The 14443-nt window shown below is 32.5% G+C and overlaps 2 protein-coding genes across 8 annotated transcripts in view; one reads left to right on the forward strand and one right to left on the reverse strand.

The window, feature by feature from the left end:
• LOC119632721 (supervillin) overlaps window positions 1-14443 on the reverse strand; it is a 297800-nt gene that overhangs the window by 184763 nt on the left and 98594 nt on the right. The window lies entirely within an intron of this gene.
• LOC119632724 lies at window positions 4485-8137 on the forward strand. Of its 2 annotated transcripts, none has more exons than XM_038025811.1 (3): window positions 4485-4520; window positions 7672-7848; window positions 7905-8137. In XM_038025811.1, exons 1-3 carry the CDS (start codon window positions 4511-4513, stop codon window positions 8081-8083), a joined length of 366 nt encoding a protein of 121 aa, XP_037881739.1. In that variant the 5' UTR covers window positions 4485-4510; the 3' UTR covers window positions 8084-8137. The 2 variants fall into 2 exon arrangements, with proteins under 2 accessions (XP_037881739.1, XP_037881738.1); XM_038025810.1 differs by lacking the exon at window positions 4485-4520 and adding an exon at window positions 7533-7561 and having other exon boundaries at window positions 7675-7848.

Below are 14443 nucleotides of genomic sequence, written 5' to 3' on the forward strand. Positions count from 1 at the left end.
ATATCCGAAAAGAAAAAATTAATTTAATAAAATAATAATAAATGCATGCAGAAATTGAACAAAAATTTAACACTATGTATATATGTGTATGTATATATATATGTATCTATAAATACACTCGCAAACAAATATATATTTGCTCTTGTGTGTGTGTGTAGATAGGTAAAAATTTCGTATATAAATTGGGCAAAAACAGAATGACAGCTAAATAAGTGCCAACGTATGTGCCAATATGAGGGCGTAATTTTTAGAAACGATTTAATTAACGGAAAATAATGCACACATATGGTATAGAACGATTTAATGCTTTTATAAATCGGTAGAAGTGTAGGTATTGACCGTTCTTTTTCTTATTAATAAGAGATATCGACAAACTTTGGCAAATGTAGTGTAAATACACCTGTAATCATGTCAAGGTTAAGGCAATAAAAATCTATGATGAAAGAAACGAAATTAAACTGCAAGTAAATGCATGTTAGTGTTTTTTTTTTTTTTTTTTATTGAATTAATTGAATGTTTTTCTTGGTAAAAAAGAAAAATTTTAAAAAAAAAAAAAAAAAAAAAATAGAAAATTGTATTTGGCTTGGGCCGACTTTTTTAATACCAATCACCATTACAATAGTAAGAAAGTTTGCGATAAAAATTTTCGCATAACTTATCATTTATGGATGTCAAGAACACTCAAAAATTTTAATAGGCTATTATCTTAATTGAACTTCAAGTCACTTAAAAGTATTTGATAATTTTTTCCTTTATCAATCAGTTCTGGTGTTTGCATTTTGCATATTAACATTTATTGATGATTCAATTAAGCCATGACAAAAACCATTTTGATAGCAGGATTTTATTTTTATTTAAAGGGGGTAGGGAAGGAAGATCCAAGCAACATTTAAAAATCGAAAACTGATTGCAGAAACTATTGATTATACTAACGATTTGATTGTGAACTGAATCAATACGGGAAACTTAACTAAAAAGACGTAGCATGAGCAAACCATTGACAAAAAGGGACGCCGCTTGCATTCAATTCGAAGCAAGCATTACATACAATGACACTGTATTTTCGAATAATATGTATATCGGTTTCACAGACCCATAGACCCTAGATGGGCCTGACCCAATTACACAAGAAATCACACAGTACATCGAGTTTCGTTTTAAAGCGGTTAAAAAATTGCCGATTAAATTGCTAAACGTTGTTGCGAAACGATTATATCTTAACATCAAAAGTGCGAGCACAAAAATACTAATTGAAGCCTTTTGCCTATCAGAATGTAAATTTTTTGTATTGCATTAAGTAAAATGCTCGCTTAATTAGTCAAAAATTACATTAATGGATCATTGTGGGCGGTGGAGAAATTTTAAACTCTAAGCAACATTTTTGAAAACAGCATGCAGCGTAACTTGAACAATTTTCATTGTGTTCGTTTGATTTTTTTTTTTTTTTTTTTTTTTTTGGGCCATGAATTGATGGGTCGCGGGAAAATTTTCGATACGAAGAGATTGACTTTTTTTTATTCGAAAATTGAAGTAGTTTTTAATGTAAAAGTCAAGTTGAAATCGCGTTGCTACGCTGTGACTAAATTCAGAAAGAGAAACAAAAACCGACAGAAATGTCTGACTTAGTGAAGAAAATTTATTTTTCATCGAAAGATTGCATCAGAATTGCACCATTACCTTTAACTGCTGTAAGTATCCATCATGGTTATCAGATCTGATCTGCTTTAATTTTGCATCTATTTTCAAGCCTTAGAAAAAAATTCCTATCAAAATCATTCTTATCAAGAGAGTCTAGAGAGAATTTCGAGGCGGCCCTAGACGAATATTCCAAATATTAAGGAAACGTAAAACATTTTAAGAATTTATCCGATAAGTTGAAAAAATCGTTAAAAAAATTTATTTATTTTAACGTCAAATATATTAACTCATATTACTCCTTATTTCTCAGCGATTTGATATCAATATTCTTCTTCTTTTTTTTTTTTTGTTTGTTTTGCAAAGAACACCGAAAAAAAGAACAAAGTATTGAACGTATTGAACGATTCGGTTTAAGCTGTAAACAAGTTTCATTTTCGTCAATTAATTATTCATTATTATATAATACATAAAACACAATACGCTTTAATAATTTGATTAATAAACAAAATGTAAATATAAAAAAAAGAAAAACAAACAAACAGAAAATCTATCTGCCTTGACTTATATTTCGATTTCATTGGAATTTTACAAAAAATACACATAAGTACAAGTAGTAGAAAATGTGATATAAATAGCGTTGGTGTATGTACGTACGTATGACATCGAGACTAGCACTATGTATATGCATACATATTATACATCTAACTGATGGTCATTAATATTTTGCTATTGTTGACAACAACAACCACATTAAAATCATATATAATTCTATATGCGACCAATAATATCGAATAAATATGAGTGTACGCAAAAAAGAGAAGAAACCTTATGTAAAAAGTATCCGGAATTATTAAAACAAATATAAATCATTGCCCTTCGTTCAAATTAAAAAAGTGAATGCCACCATTTAACTCAATCCGTCGAACGTTATTTTTTATCCAATCAATGGTTTACGAATTTTACCAGCGTTTCCCCTTGCGCCTTCACTTGACCTTTTATTTCTTTCTTTCTCACTTCCTCCTCCTTCACTTCTTTCTGATCATCACACCAATACGCGAATCCCCCGATTGATTGGCCGTATCAAAAAAAAAAAAAAAAAAACATGCCTAGGTCGGAACGATAAAGAGAAATTTTTATATCCCAGGGTATATTAAGTTAATGCGAACATAAGCAACACCCAGAAAAATCTATCGTTGATTATGCCGACCGATTCATGATCATTGCCTGAATCGATTTAAACTTGTCGGTTCGCCTAATTTCAATGCAATTTTGTGTTCAATCTAAACATCGCAAATTTTTTAAAATATTTTGATGATATTTGATGCACTCACGTGCTTTGGGCCAACGACAAACGTTATTAAAATTGATTCGGAGCGGCCCACTTTTTCGACCACTCTCCATACAATGTTTTGTTTTGATAAAAATAAAAGAGATTTCAAATAAGAAAATTATAGTCGAGCAAGGACGACAATTAAATACCCTACACCACATTGTTTCACACAAATTTTTATTTTTCTATTATGGGTATTATGGGTGCAGGTCAATTAAAACTTAGACTTCTCTGCTCTACAAAAGATGAATTTTCGTGAAAATCCTTATTGGGGTAGGATCCAAAAAATAGAACGAGATAGTCCAAGTTTTGATAGTCCAAGTTTGGAAAACTTATTGCTTGAAGTGGCGTGCTTGTTCTATAAGAGATCGCCTACGTACGACACTTGGCACTTGGTGGAAAGTTACGGTGTAATGTTTTATCTGTCGATTTGATTTCTGACTTCTCTGAGACGCTAACAGATATCTTTTAATAGTGCTTCCAAGCAAATATACGTTGTTGTAGTTTCATCAAGACGATCTTCGGGCTGATATTAAGCTGAGAGTGATTCGAAGACCTGTAGAGATTCCACCAGAATATTAAGAGTTTGAGATTAAGAAGTTTTCGATTGGCCGTTCAATTATGAATTCCTTTGAATTATACAGTATATCATTTTGTTGTTGTGCATTAGTAAAATTACGCCTAATAACGTTTTCAAATATTATTATTCATTACGGTTCATCTTGCGTCAAAAAATGATTTGAAACCCCTTTTCTTTTTAGGTTGTCGCAGTAGCGCCCCTTAGGCGTAAATTCGTTTCAATTAAGCAAAGATATTTAATATGAAAGTTGTTTACTTTTAATATGAAGATTTACAGTTTTGCTTTTCGTTTCTTAATGTCCGGGAAATTGGTATAGAAATGGTACGGAAGGGGTTCTAAGCCATTGTCTAACAATAGATTTGAGTGCAGTTAGTTTATGCTTTTTCATTACATCGAATGTTTATGTTATTGGTAGCCAAGCAATGAAGGATGTAAATTGATTGATTTTTGGCAAAAAGAATTTACCATCTGCTAATAAATATAAAAACGAAGAGAAATTGCAAATAAATTCATTTCATTTGATTTTACACATTACTCTCGCAATTATGAGGACGAGAGCAAGAAGGAAGGTCGACTTTATTGTATTTTTCTTTATTATTACTTTAACTAATTAGTTGCGTAATTCATTTGTAAAAGTGCCTCATGCGCAGTGCATAATTCAAATCGAGCGAATACGTGCATACACGTCTAACATAGTACAGATGGTCATATAATAAGATTTTGCGAAAATATTTAAGTCAAGTAAATTAACAAATTCGTTGTTGACGCCAAAAAAAAAAATAAAATAAATAAATTAAAATTCATAAAAAGGAACATTTATGGAGAAAAATTGTTCTTTTCTTTTCTTTAACGTGCAAGAGAGTTCAAAGGCATCTAATATCTGCGAGGTGAAGAAATATTTCTTGATAGTACCTTTTCATTGGATGATGAACTTCTCCTCCAGCTTTCTTCCAATATATTATATGGGGGGCAGTAAGTGTTTCCAAAGCCTAGAAACATAAACGGAGCATTTTTTTTTTTTTAATTTATTGCAAGCTTACAGGTAAGAAAGTTATATTCGGCAGCGGCTCGCCTACTCTAATCTCGCATACCCACCACTATGCTTTTCGCATTTTACTCCCAAAGTTCATTTATTTGGCACCCATACCGCTGGCGAAAAAATGAAAAAAAAATTAAATATAATCGCGACCGATTGGTTCCATTTTTAAACCTAGAGAGTAAAGTAAGTGTCTCGTAAAGCAAATGTGGAGAGTTTCAGCTTTCTAACTTTAATAACTTTCGAATAATGAGAAAAAATCCCAAAAAATTTTGTTAGAAAAAACTGAGTTGCGTTCAGTTTACACTCCATTGCGCGCTTCTGCTCTGACCATTTTGACCCATTTTCAATACCAAGCTGCGTGCGGAAACTTCTAATGTTTCCACTAAATTTAAAATTGATATGTTGTTTTTGGCGAGCAGGAAAGTGCCAACAACACACATCATACAGACGGACACGGGCACGGCTAAATCAACTCACAACTTCACGCTTAACAAGAATATAGGATCTCGGAAGCTTCATTTTGGATTTTACGTAGTAGTACTTCGGCATTATAAATTGGTATGAAAATTTTGAACCGGCCGGAGTTATTTTTGAATCCTCTCTCATATAATGAAAATTATATCATAATAGTAATTTAACGTAAAAAAATTAACTGTGCCAAATATGGACCATCTCGGTCCATTTTTTTTTTGGATCGTATCCTAATAAGAATTTTCACGAAAATTGATCCTTTGTAGAGCAGAGAAATATAAGTCTTAATATGTGGTGATGAAAATTGATCCCTAATACTAAAACTTGAAAAAAGACTTGTGTTAGACAATGTGATATAGGGTATTTAATGGTCGGCCTTGACCGACTACAATTTTCTTACTTGTTACATTGACTTGTCGTTTTTTATTCACACGATATGTATACACATCGATGCAAGTAAAATGAAGATTTGTATTGGTGTGTATGGCGTGTATGATTAAAAGACGAAGAAGAACTAGAGACTTTAGAAAGGATATTATAATTGACGACGAAATGAACTCATAATGTGCGGGTTTAAATTCCATTGTGGTAAACTATAGTTTAACTACGATTTTGCGTGTTGGCCGAGCTTAGAGTGAATGCTTAACGGTAAAAGCATAACACTTACCCCGACTAGGCATATACAAGGAGTTATGTATTCTTCTCCCCTCCAATTCTTTTTCTGATCATCAACGTGTTCACACATACGTCTAGAATTTACCCCGAAATGACGAGCCTTATTAAAAGAAAAAAACAAATCTAGACTCCTCTAATCCTTATTGAGTTTAAAAAATAATACGAACATTAGTTAAACGTTTTCCTTATATTTTCAGAATTATCAGTATTTACAGTGAATATTAAACTTCTTATGTCTCATCTAAGGCTGGTGTGATCACTGCTAATCACTTTACTTGATTATCATTTCAATCTATTAAGCCTATAGTGGCTATACGTTTTAAATGAACACGTTTCTGTGTTAAGAGGAAAGAGCGGGCAAGAGGATGCGGTTGGCTTAGAATTTTAGTAACGCATCCGGTGGCACTTTCCCAAAAGAGGGTAAGTTTTAGAACAAAACGTCTTAACTTAATAGTTTTTTTTTTTTTTCTTAGTCGAACACCAGGAAGCATGTTTCTCTTGACAGGGATATTTTCTTAAAAATAGATTGCAATTAAATATTGTTTCTTCGCTTTAGATATCAATTGTATAGCAATTTAAGCCGTAGAATTATTTCATCAAACAGTCGTTGAGTATTCATCCAAGTACTGACGGGTATAAGTAAAATTGTACATATATAAAAAATTTTATTATTATTATCATAATAGAGAAATAAATTCGAAAACTAGAGTCTAGTAGTATTTGAGGCGCTATCAACGCTATTGAAAATTATGCCGCGTTTGAGATTTGACGTGTTAATCGAGATCCTTCGCAAACTTGGTCATTGAGGCGGATATAAGAAACATTCTTTTTTATTTACAACGTAATAGTCGTTTTAATTTTTTTAAGAAAATTTTCTATCTAAATTTTGAAAGTGCTTTTGGTGCGCTTTTAAATTTAAGGCAGCCTTACAAATCATCCAAGAGTCTCTCGCTCTCTGCCTCTCTCTCCATCTCCATCTCACTCTCTCTTTATAGCCCCCTCTCTCTCTTTCTTTCGTCGTCATTCTCTCTCACCCGTTATCTATATCCCTCGTCCCTCGTCCCTCTCTCTCTATCTCTCTCTCTCTCTCTATCTCTCTCTGTCACTCACTCACTTACTCACTCACTCTTTCCCCCCCTATTCCTTTTCAGGGAATGGTAGAAAGATTCTCGTACTTCGCTAAAGGTAGAATGGATAAAATAAAGCGTATTCAACGTCTTTGCGAATTCTTAATGATTCGGGCTCTTCAATTTAAGAACTGCTGCAATCACTTAAAGTGAACTAAGAAGATTAGCTTAAGTTTCGGGAATTTTCAGAATCTCCAAGCTTTCACTTATATACCTCATTACCTTTGAAATCTATGTATGACTGTGTAGGGTGTTATGATGCATTGTATTGTATTCTTATATTTGTTTACTTATTTATTTATTCATTTATATTTCATTAACGATAAGCTAAACAACGTGATATTAAGCAATTTCTCGTTGACTGCTTGAAGGGCACACTTTCCTTCCTATAAATTCATATGAAAAGTCTAACTTGAAATTGCTTATGTCAAATATATATGTATATATAATTATAGACGTACGTATTTATATATAAGCTCACTCTCATACGTAAATAAATAAATAAATAAATAAACCAATAAAGTAAAAATTATTTATTTAGAGGAAATAAATTTAGTGTGCTTATAGAGCAGCAGGAAAAAAAAACACAAACAAAAACAAAAATGAAAATAAATGAAAGAATTAATATTCAATGCAATAATGAATCAGTTTTAAAACTGATTTAATGTAGAAAATGCGGCGCAAAATTATCGGGTGGTTTGGTAAAATCTGCAAAACATCATATTTGTATAATGACGAAAACAATTTAGATGAAAAACAAAAAAAAAAAAACAAGCAAAAAAACAATCTTTTCTTTTCATATTCGTTTCAGCAGCATTCTTCTGGATCATTTATGCAATCCAAGCTGATAATTGTCATGAAAGATTACGGATTGGTTGCCGTAATGTCGTAGGAAGACGCGTCTGCTATTTTGATGAGCAACGAATATGTTTTAAATCATTTAATAACGAATGTGAAATGCAACTGTTTGCCTGTCATTATAGGAAGAGTAAGGGTATCGTTAAAAATTATTTTTAAATTATTCATTCGATTCATTTTGAGCAGCTCTAGCACGTTACGACAACAAATTCTGCGAACTATTGCAATTTATGTGCAATGAGGATTTGAATCGTTATAAATGGCCGCCCGATTATTTTGAACAACAAATTGCTACCATATATAAAAAAAGAGACCGAAATCCCTACAACAACGGCTTATATATCAACAATTTTCAAGCGAACTAGGCAAACGGTAATTAAATGCTTTAGTGCTTGCTTTGCTTGCTTTACACTTGTAATTAAAATTTTATAAAAAAAATTTTTACACTCCATTTGCGAGAAAAGAAAAATTAAACAATAAAATGCACAATAAAAGCAGAGGAAGGAAGAAAACAAAAAAAAAAAAAAGAGAATTTCAAAATTCTTTTTTTCTATGCACTCACCTTAAGTCGAAATCGTAATAGTCTACTATCTACCTTATTGAGAATTTCGAAACGAAATACGTGTGTATGTATGCATATATGTACATACGCATGTGAAAAATAGACGTATGTGTTGTACGTTGGCGGAGGGTGCCTCTTCTCTTCCATTTCCATACCTTTTATTTATCTTTATATTTATATATTTCCATATTTAAAAATGCTTTTACAGTTATGTTAAGTAAAAACAAAAACTACAAAAAAAAATTTCAGTTCAATAGGACCTCATATGTCTTCAAGTGGATGGGATGGGACAAGGCATGTTTACAAAGAAAAACAGGAACGCATTTTTTACTTCTCTTCATCAATATTTATTTTTTCCCCTTCAAAGCCCAATTCCCCTTTTGGGCCAGCGCATTTTTTTAACCTCGAAGCACTGCTAATACACGCTTTTTGGTATAGCCTTGAGTTCGTCAAGCAATGTGCGGTCTTTATCTTCTTGATCGTGGGTATAGAGAAAAGGTCGCGGTGAGTGGGGTCGTAGTAATACCATACAATTTCCAAACAAAGTTTGCATTTCCAACAAGTTTTTATATACGAGTTTTGTATGCGATGTCTCAAACCCGACATCATCCCAAGAAAAATAATCCTGTGCCATAAAATTTGATCCGTCATATTTCACTATTTTTTTAAGTAGACCTAACGCGCAATTCTTTTCCTTTTAGCCGAATTAAATTTCTTCCCGGATCATTCAGAAAACAAATTTATGTTTGCTTTGTCGCATCAATGTTAGTTACTACAATTTTTTTTTGCACCTTCTGGTCCGCACCAATTTTTATGGGCTAAAGCAAAGCCCTTCCTTTTCTTCAATTCAACTTTTGCTGAGAAAGTTCACTTTGCGATAGATTGGCATCTGATCACCGCCGACGAACAGTTCGGGATGATAAAGCATGCCCAAATTGATAGGAAATTGCTCTATACTACTTGAAGGAATGATCTCGCTATGGTGAAATTATCACGCGATAAGCGCAAGAAGGATAAATTTTATCAGCTACTAAAACTTAAACCGGTCAAACAAAGTACTTTTTATAAGCATTTTCGAGAAGCATTTCAAGATCCTTCTCAGCAAGTATTTTGTGACATTTTAATAGCTTACCTTGAAGAGATAGTTCGATACCGGAATCTATATATTGTATTTTATATCGTAACGTCCTATTGAAAAGTTACACCTCGAGGTCGATAACACAATTCCAATTAATGAAAGTTATCTGTCCGTACATAAGTGCATTGGAGAATTAAAACCTAGTCCGCTTAGTGCTTAGTGTACTTAGTTTTGAATTCATAAACCAATCTGAAACGTACTCGTAATGCCGCTGTAACGTAACGACGACTTCTACGTGAAAAAATTAGATGAAAAAAAAAAAAATTTTAAAATGTACAAATATATGAGATTGCTCTGAATATCTTATCCTTTATAGGAGACTTTGATCTACAAAACTTGCTAGAAATCAGTTTTAAAAAGTGTACTCAACGAACCATCCCGGAAAAAGCTCTGGCTCATGGCTTTATGTATATATTAGAGATGACGAATATCGAATGTTTATGCTGCGAACGTTTCCTAAGCAGATTTTGTTCGATGAGACGGGACGAATTTCGTTATGCTGGAAACTTACGATATTGTAATATGCGCGTTTCTCGTCCCAGTTGCATTAGTTGTTCTTGATAGGTTGCCATAGTGATGGTTTCATTTGCTTACGATAAACCATAGTATATACACACACGCGATTAATCCCTTTAGATGAGATTGGCATAGATTTCTAGCTTCATCGTCGATATTGCTAATGGTTCATCTAGTTTTTGGTATGATTACTTGGATTTTCGACGTCGTAACGTAATGTAAATAAAGCAGAAACGCGCAAAATTCGATATCCGTGTTGTTAGAGAAAATATTTTCGCATTGCGCATTGTGGTTTCTTTGCAAGCTATAAAATACACACACACACACACATATATATATATATCTTCAGACATGTGCTATTACTCCGTTTAAATGCGCCGTTACTAACATCTGATTAGACGGACACATGGATTTAATTAAGCAGACTTTGAGTTTTGCGTGAATAATCTATGTATATACTTTGGCAAAACTTTCTTTTAAAGGTCATAATGTTAATATTATAGTATAAGATAATTGCTGCGAAAGTCTCAAGTGTTTGCAAATTTCGAATCTTCGGTAAGCCAGAACTCGTAAAGGCCAAGATTTTTAAGAAAATTTCTGTAGGAATGCGAAGCACAAAAGGACATTTTCATAATCCATTCATTTTTATTATTATTATTATTATTATATTCCTCATCCTATTATATTTTTCGAAGGTCCAAACAGTAGGGCAAGCCCCATGATGCAGTAAATATCATAAGCCACTTCTCAACGTTTTTTTTTTTTTTTTTTTTTACGGATAACGAAAACAAATTGAAATCAAAATCTAATAAAAATTCTCCTGCAGAAACGGGTAGTACCTGCGCACACCACAACATAATGTTAATAGTAATATTGATAAACTCATAATTAATAATATTATATTTACAGTTATTATAATAATTACAATATTTATCTAGTAGTATAAAAAAAAAAGTGAACAAATAAATCGTATACATCCGCACGTGCTTAGTGTACACTGTATTATACAGGGATGTAATGAATAATAAGTGGATATGACAATAAGCCGATCTTTATGATGTCTCCGGACAATTATATATATAGTAAGTAAAAAGTGAATGAATATTTTTCATATAAAGGAAATTTCTTTCCTTTCGACTCACTCGGAGGGGCATTCAGCAATTATTATATTCAGCAATGTTATCCACCTTATTAGAGGTATGAGGCCAAATTAATTTCATAACGGTTACGTTACTCTCCGATACATGAACATATATACGTATATCATATTTATTTCGTGAAATTGGCAAAAGCATTGAATATATTATCACACCTCATTGTGGGTAGTTGAAAAAAGGCAATGAGGTATGAAATAATATACAAAAATATTTAATAAAAACATTTTTTTTACACATATGTTTACGGAAAAATTAATGAAAATTTTCTACGCCAACGTACGTTTATTATGGCATTATGAACCAAAAAAAAAAAAAAAAAAATTTTTAATATAAACAACACACACAAACATATATATATATATATATAAAAAATTTGTTTTTTCATTTTTTTTTTTTTTTATGCTAATTGTTAGTTTGTGGACCACCCCATCATTAAGTTATTTATTAATTATATATTAGAGCTACTCTTTAATTTAATGGACGATAAGTGATTCATTTTTTCAAGAGAAATCTCGAAATTTTAAAAGAGTTAAAAAGAAGAAGGTTTTGATACACTTAAGTTGTAAAAAAGGCAAGACTAAGGATGAGATTTAAAGCAATGTCTGTGAAGACGAAAAGTAAAAAGAAAAAATTTCTTCAGGTATCCTTTGAAGAAAATTTACAAAAAAATCTGCCAGTAAAGCAAATTTAATCGATTACTTCCGTAATCGGTTCAGAGAATCCATTTAGATCGACTCCTTTCTCTGCTACTACAACTAAGCTGATAACGGATTAACGTGCCTGGCTATCTGTCTGTCTGTCTTGCACTGTTACGTTCAACCTAAGTGTTGCAAGTTTTGAGATTGTTTGATGAAATTTGGTATACCGCCGTGTTTAAGTTCATGGACGAACGCTACTGAAAATTTTTCGGAACGGAGCACTTTCTCGACCATCTCCCATATAAAGTCTTATATTTAAAAATCATTATATGAATGACTGTATTAAACGTGTATGATGTAGGGTATCTAATAATGGATCGCGTACTCCTATAATGCTTTCACTTGTTTAGCGAGTGGAGAGGCTAAAACATTCAAAACGGGTTAAGATTTGTCGCATCTCATGACACTGACTAATCGTTTGCACTAAAATAAAATGAAATTTCCTTAAAAAAAAAAAAAAAAAATATATATATATATATATACATGTAATAATAATAATTTTAAGATATCAAAATTTGGAAAATTAAAAATAATAATTTCAAAGAGATTTACAGCAAACTTTTTTTATGATAAAAATTCAATTAAAACCGTACAATTTTCTGTCAGTTCACAGTCATGTAACGATTTTTATTAGCACATCAAATCAAATTTTTATTGTTAAGATTTCATTTTATTAAAATGAAAAAAAAAAACAAAAAAAAATTGGCAAAGATTGAATTTTTTCGTTTTTCTTTTTTTTTTTTAAATTCGCCATCGGAAAATTTAAGTGATATAATTATTTCAATTTGTTTGTAACACTGGGAAATGATGAGGAAAAGTTGTTGTTTCTCTTCAATTTAATGGGGTGGTGTAATAAGCTAAGACTTAGTATAGATGTTTTAAAGCCCTTCCATAAAAACGATCACAGATGCGAGAAGCCAGTCAAATCTATCCATACACGTCTATAGTGATAAATAAAAAACCAAAGCTATATCGATAAGTGGAATAAGGAATATTTTCGGTAAGGTGCTCTCTTTCGGCGACTTTCCCTTCTTCTTCTTCTTCCTTTTTTTCATTTTTTGGCGTCTCAGCTTCTACGATTTTATACTTTCGGTATCGAAAAGTCGAAGCGCTTCAAAGATACTCAGTATCTTTATCCGCATTACATCGAGATTAGAGCACTTTCAATCGCTCTTCTACGCAAGCAACCACTGGACGAACGTCTTATAATAAACTCAAATCGACTTTATAATGCTTCTATATTTATTCCTATATGCAACAGACGGGTATAGAGTAAACATCTCTTCTTTTTTTTTTTAATATGACTAATCATTTGGGGGATGTCCCATAGTTGTTTAATAATTTGACGAACACAAAGAAATGAGGAGGAAAAAAGAGGTAGAGACATAGTACCTCTAGCCTAGTGGACATATGGTCAATCGGTAAGTGTTACGATTTTATCGGCTGAGCGATTACAATAGCTACGACCAAAGTAAAACCTAACGGACTTGAGGCTTGAACCCGCGCACCTTATAACTTGCCAGTCGCATTTCTTACCTATTTGGCTACTCATGCGGATAAATACGGTGCAGTGACTAAATGTAATCAAGAACGTTGGGTAGAATTCACAATTAATCGATTGCGTGAACCTTAAAAGGAGCTGGTTTCCTCTCCTTCCAATTCTAAAAATGCAAGAGTTAACTGAGCGTCCATTCACACTACTTGATTTCAACGAGGCGTAGCAATATTTCTTAAACTCAACATAATCAAAAAATGATACGTTGATGAGCGGTCTCCATATGAAACCACAGAGTTTAGCAAGCGCATGACGATATTAAATGAATTGGACGATATCAGACATCGACATAGTTTCTCAGAATATCGCGCCCCATTGGCTAATAGCAGAAGAGCCCCATTGAAAACGTACCCTTACTCTAAATCAATATTGAAAAACTGTAATAAGACGTACATCAAATAAAAGTTTTGTTGCACTGTCACGCCCACTTTTCGTGCTAAATATGCACTAATATTCTGACTTTGCAGAATATACCAACGAAGCGCATTCGTATTGCTCTGCATTGCAAAATTGACGAATAAATCAAACCAATTACTTTATAGTCGAGCAAGGGCGGTACTTAAACATTCTACATCATCTCGACCAAAGCGATTCTCCACTTATTTGCGAGATAGAATAATTAACAAAAATTATATCTTGCTTCCTTGCACATAAAATTATACCTTTCATGGGTGTCTTTTTATAGGGCAGGAGGCCGTAAAGATGATCTGATCAGTGGTCCAAAGTTTAGCAAAATTAATTTTCTTGTCAAAAATCATTCTTGCTTTTCACCTATATGAACTATTAAAAACCAAGCTTTTTTGCCGCATGCGCACTCATACTTTCATGAGTGCGCTTATACGGATTGGGTCCGAGATATAGATCTATGTAGTCCAAATTTGATACAGGTATTTTTTATGTCTACTTACTTTCATCGTAAAATATTAAAAATAGGACGTCTGTCTCCGTATAAAGGCTTATTTTTCGCAGGAACTTTTATGTGGGAAGGACTTAAGAAAAGTTGACCCTTCCGATTTAATTACATAAGTCGCCTAGTAGGAGAGAATTATGACTGCCAAATCAGTGTTCGCGAGTTCGAATCTCAAGTGCGCTAGAGTTT

The sequence above is a fragment of the Glossina fuscipes genome, unplaced genomic scaffold, assembly GCF_014805625.2.
Source record: "Glossina fuscipes isolate IAEA_lab_2018 unplaced genomic scaffold, Yale_Gfus_2 1, whole genome shotgun sequence".
Classification (NCBI taxonomy): Eukaryota; Metazoa; Arthropoda; class Insecta; order Diptera; family Glossinidae; genus Glossina; species Glossina fuscipes.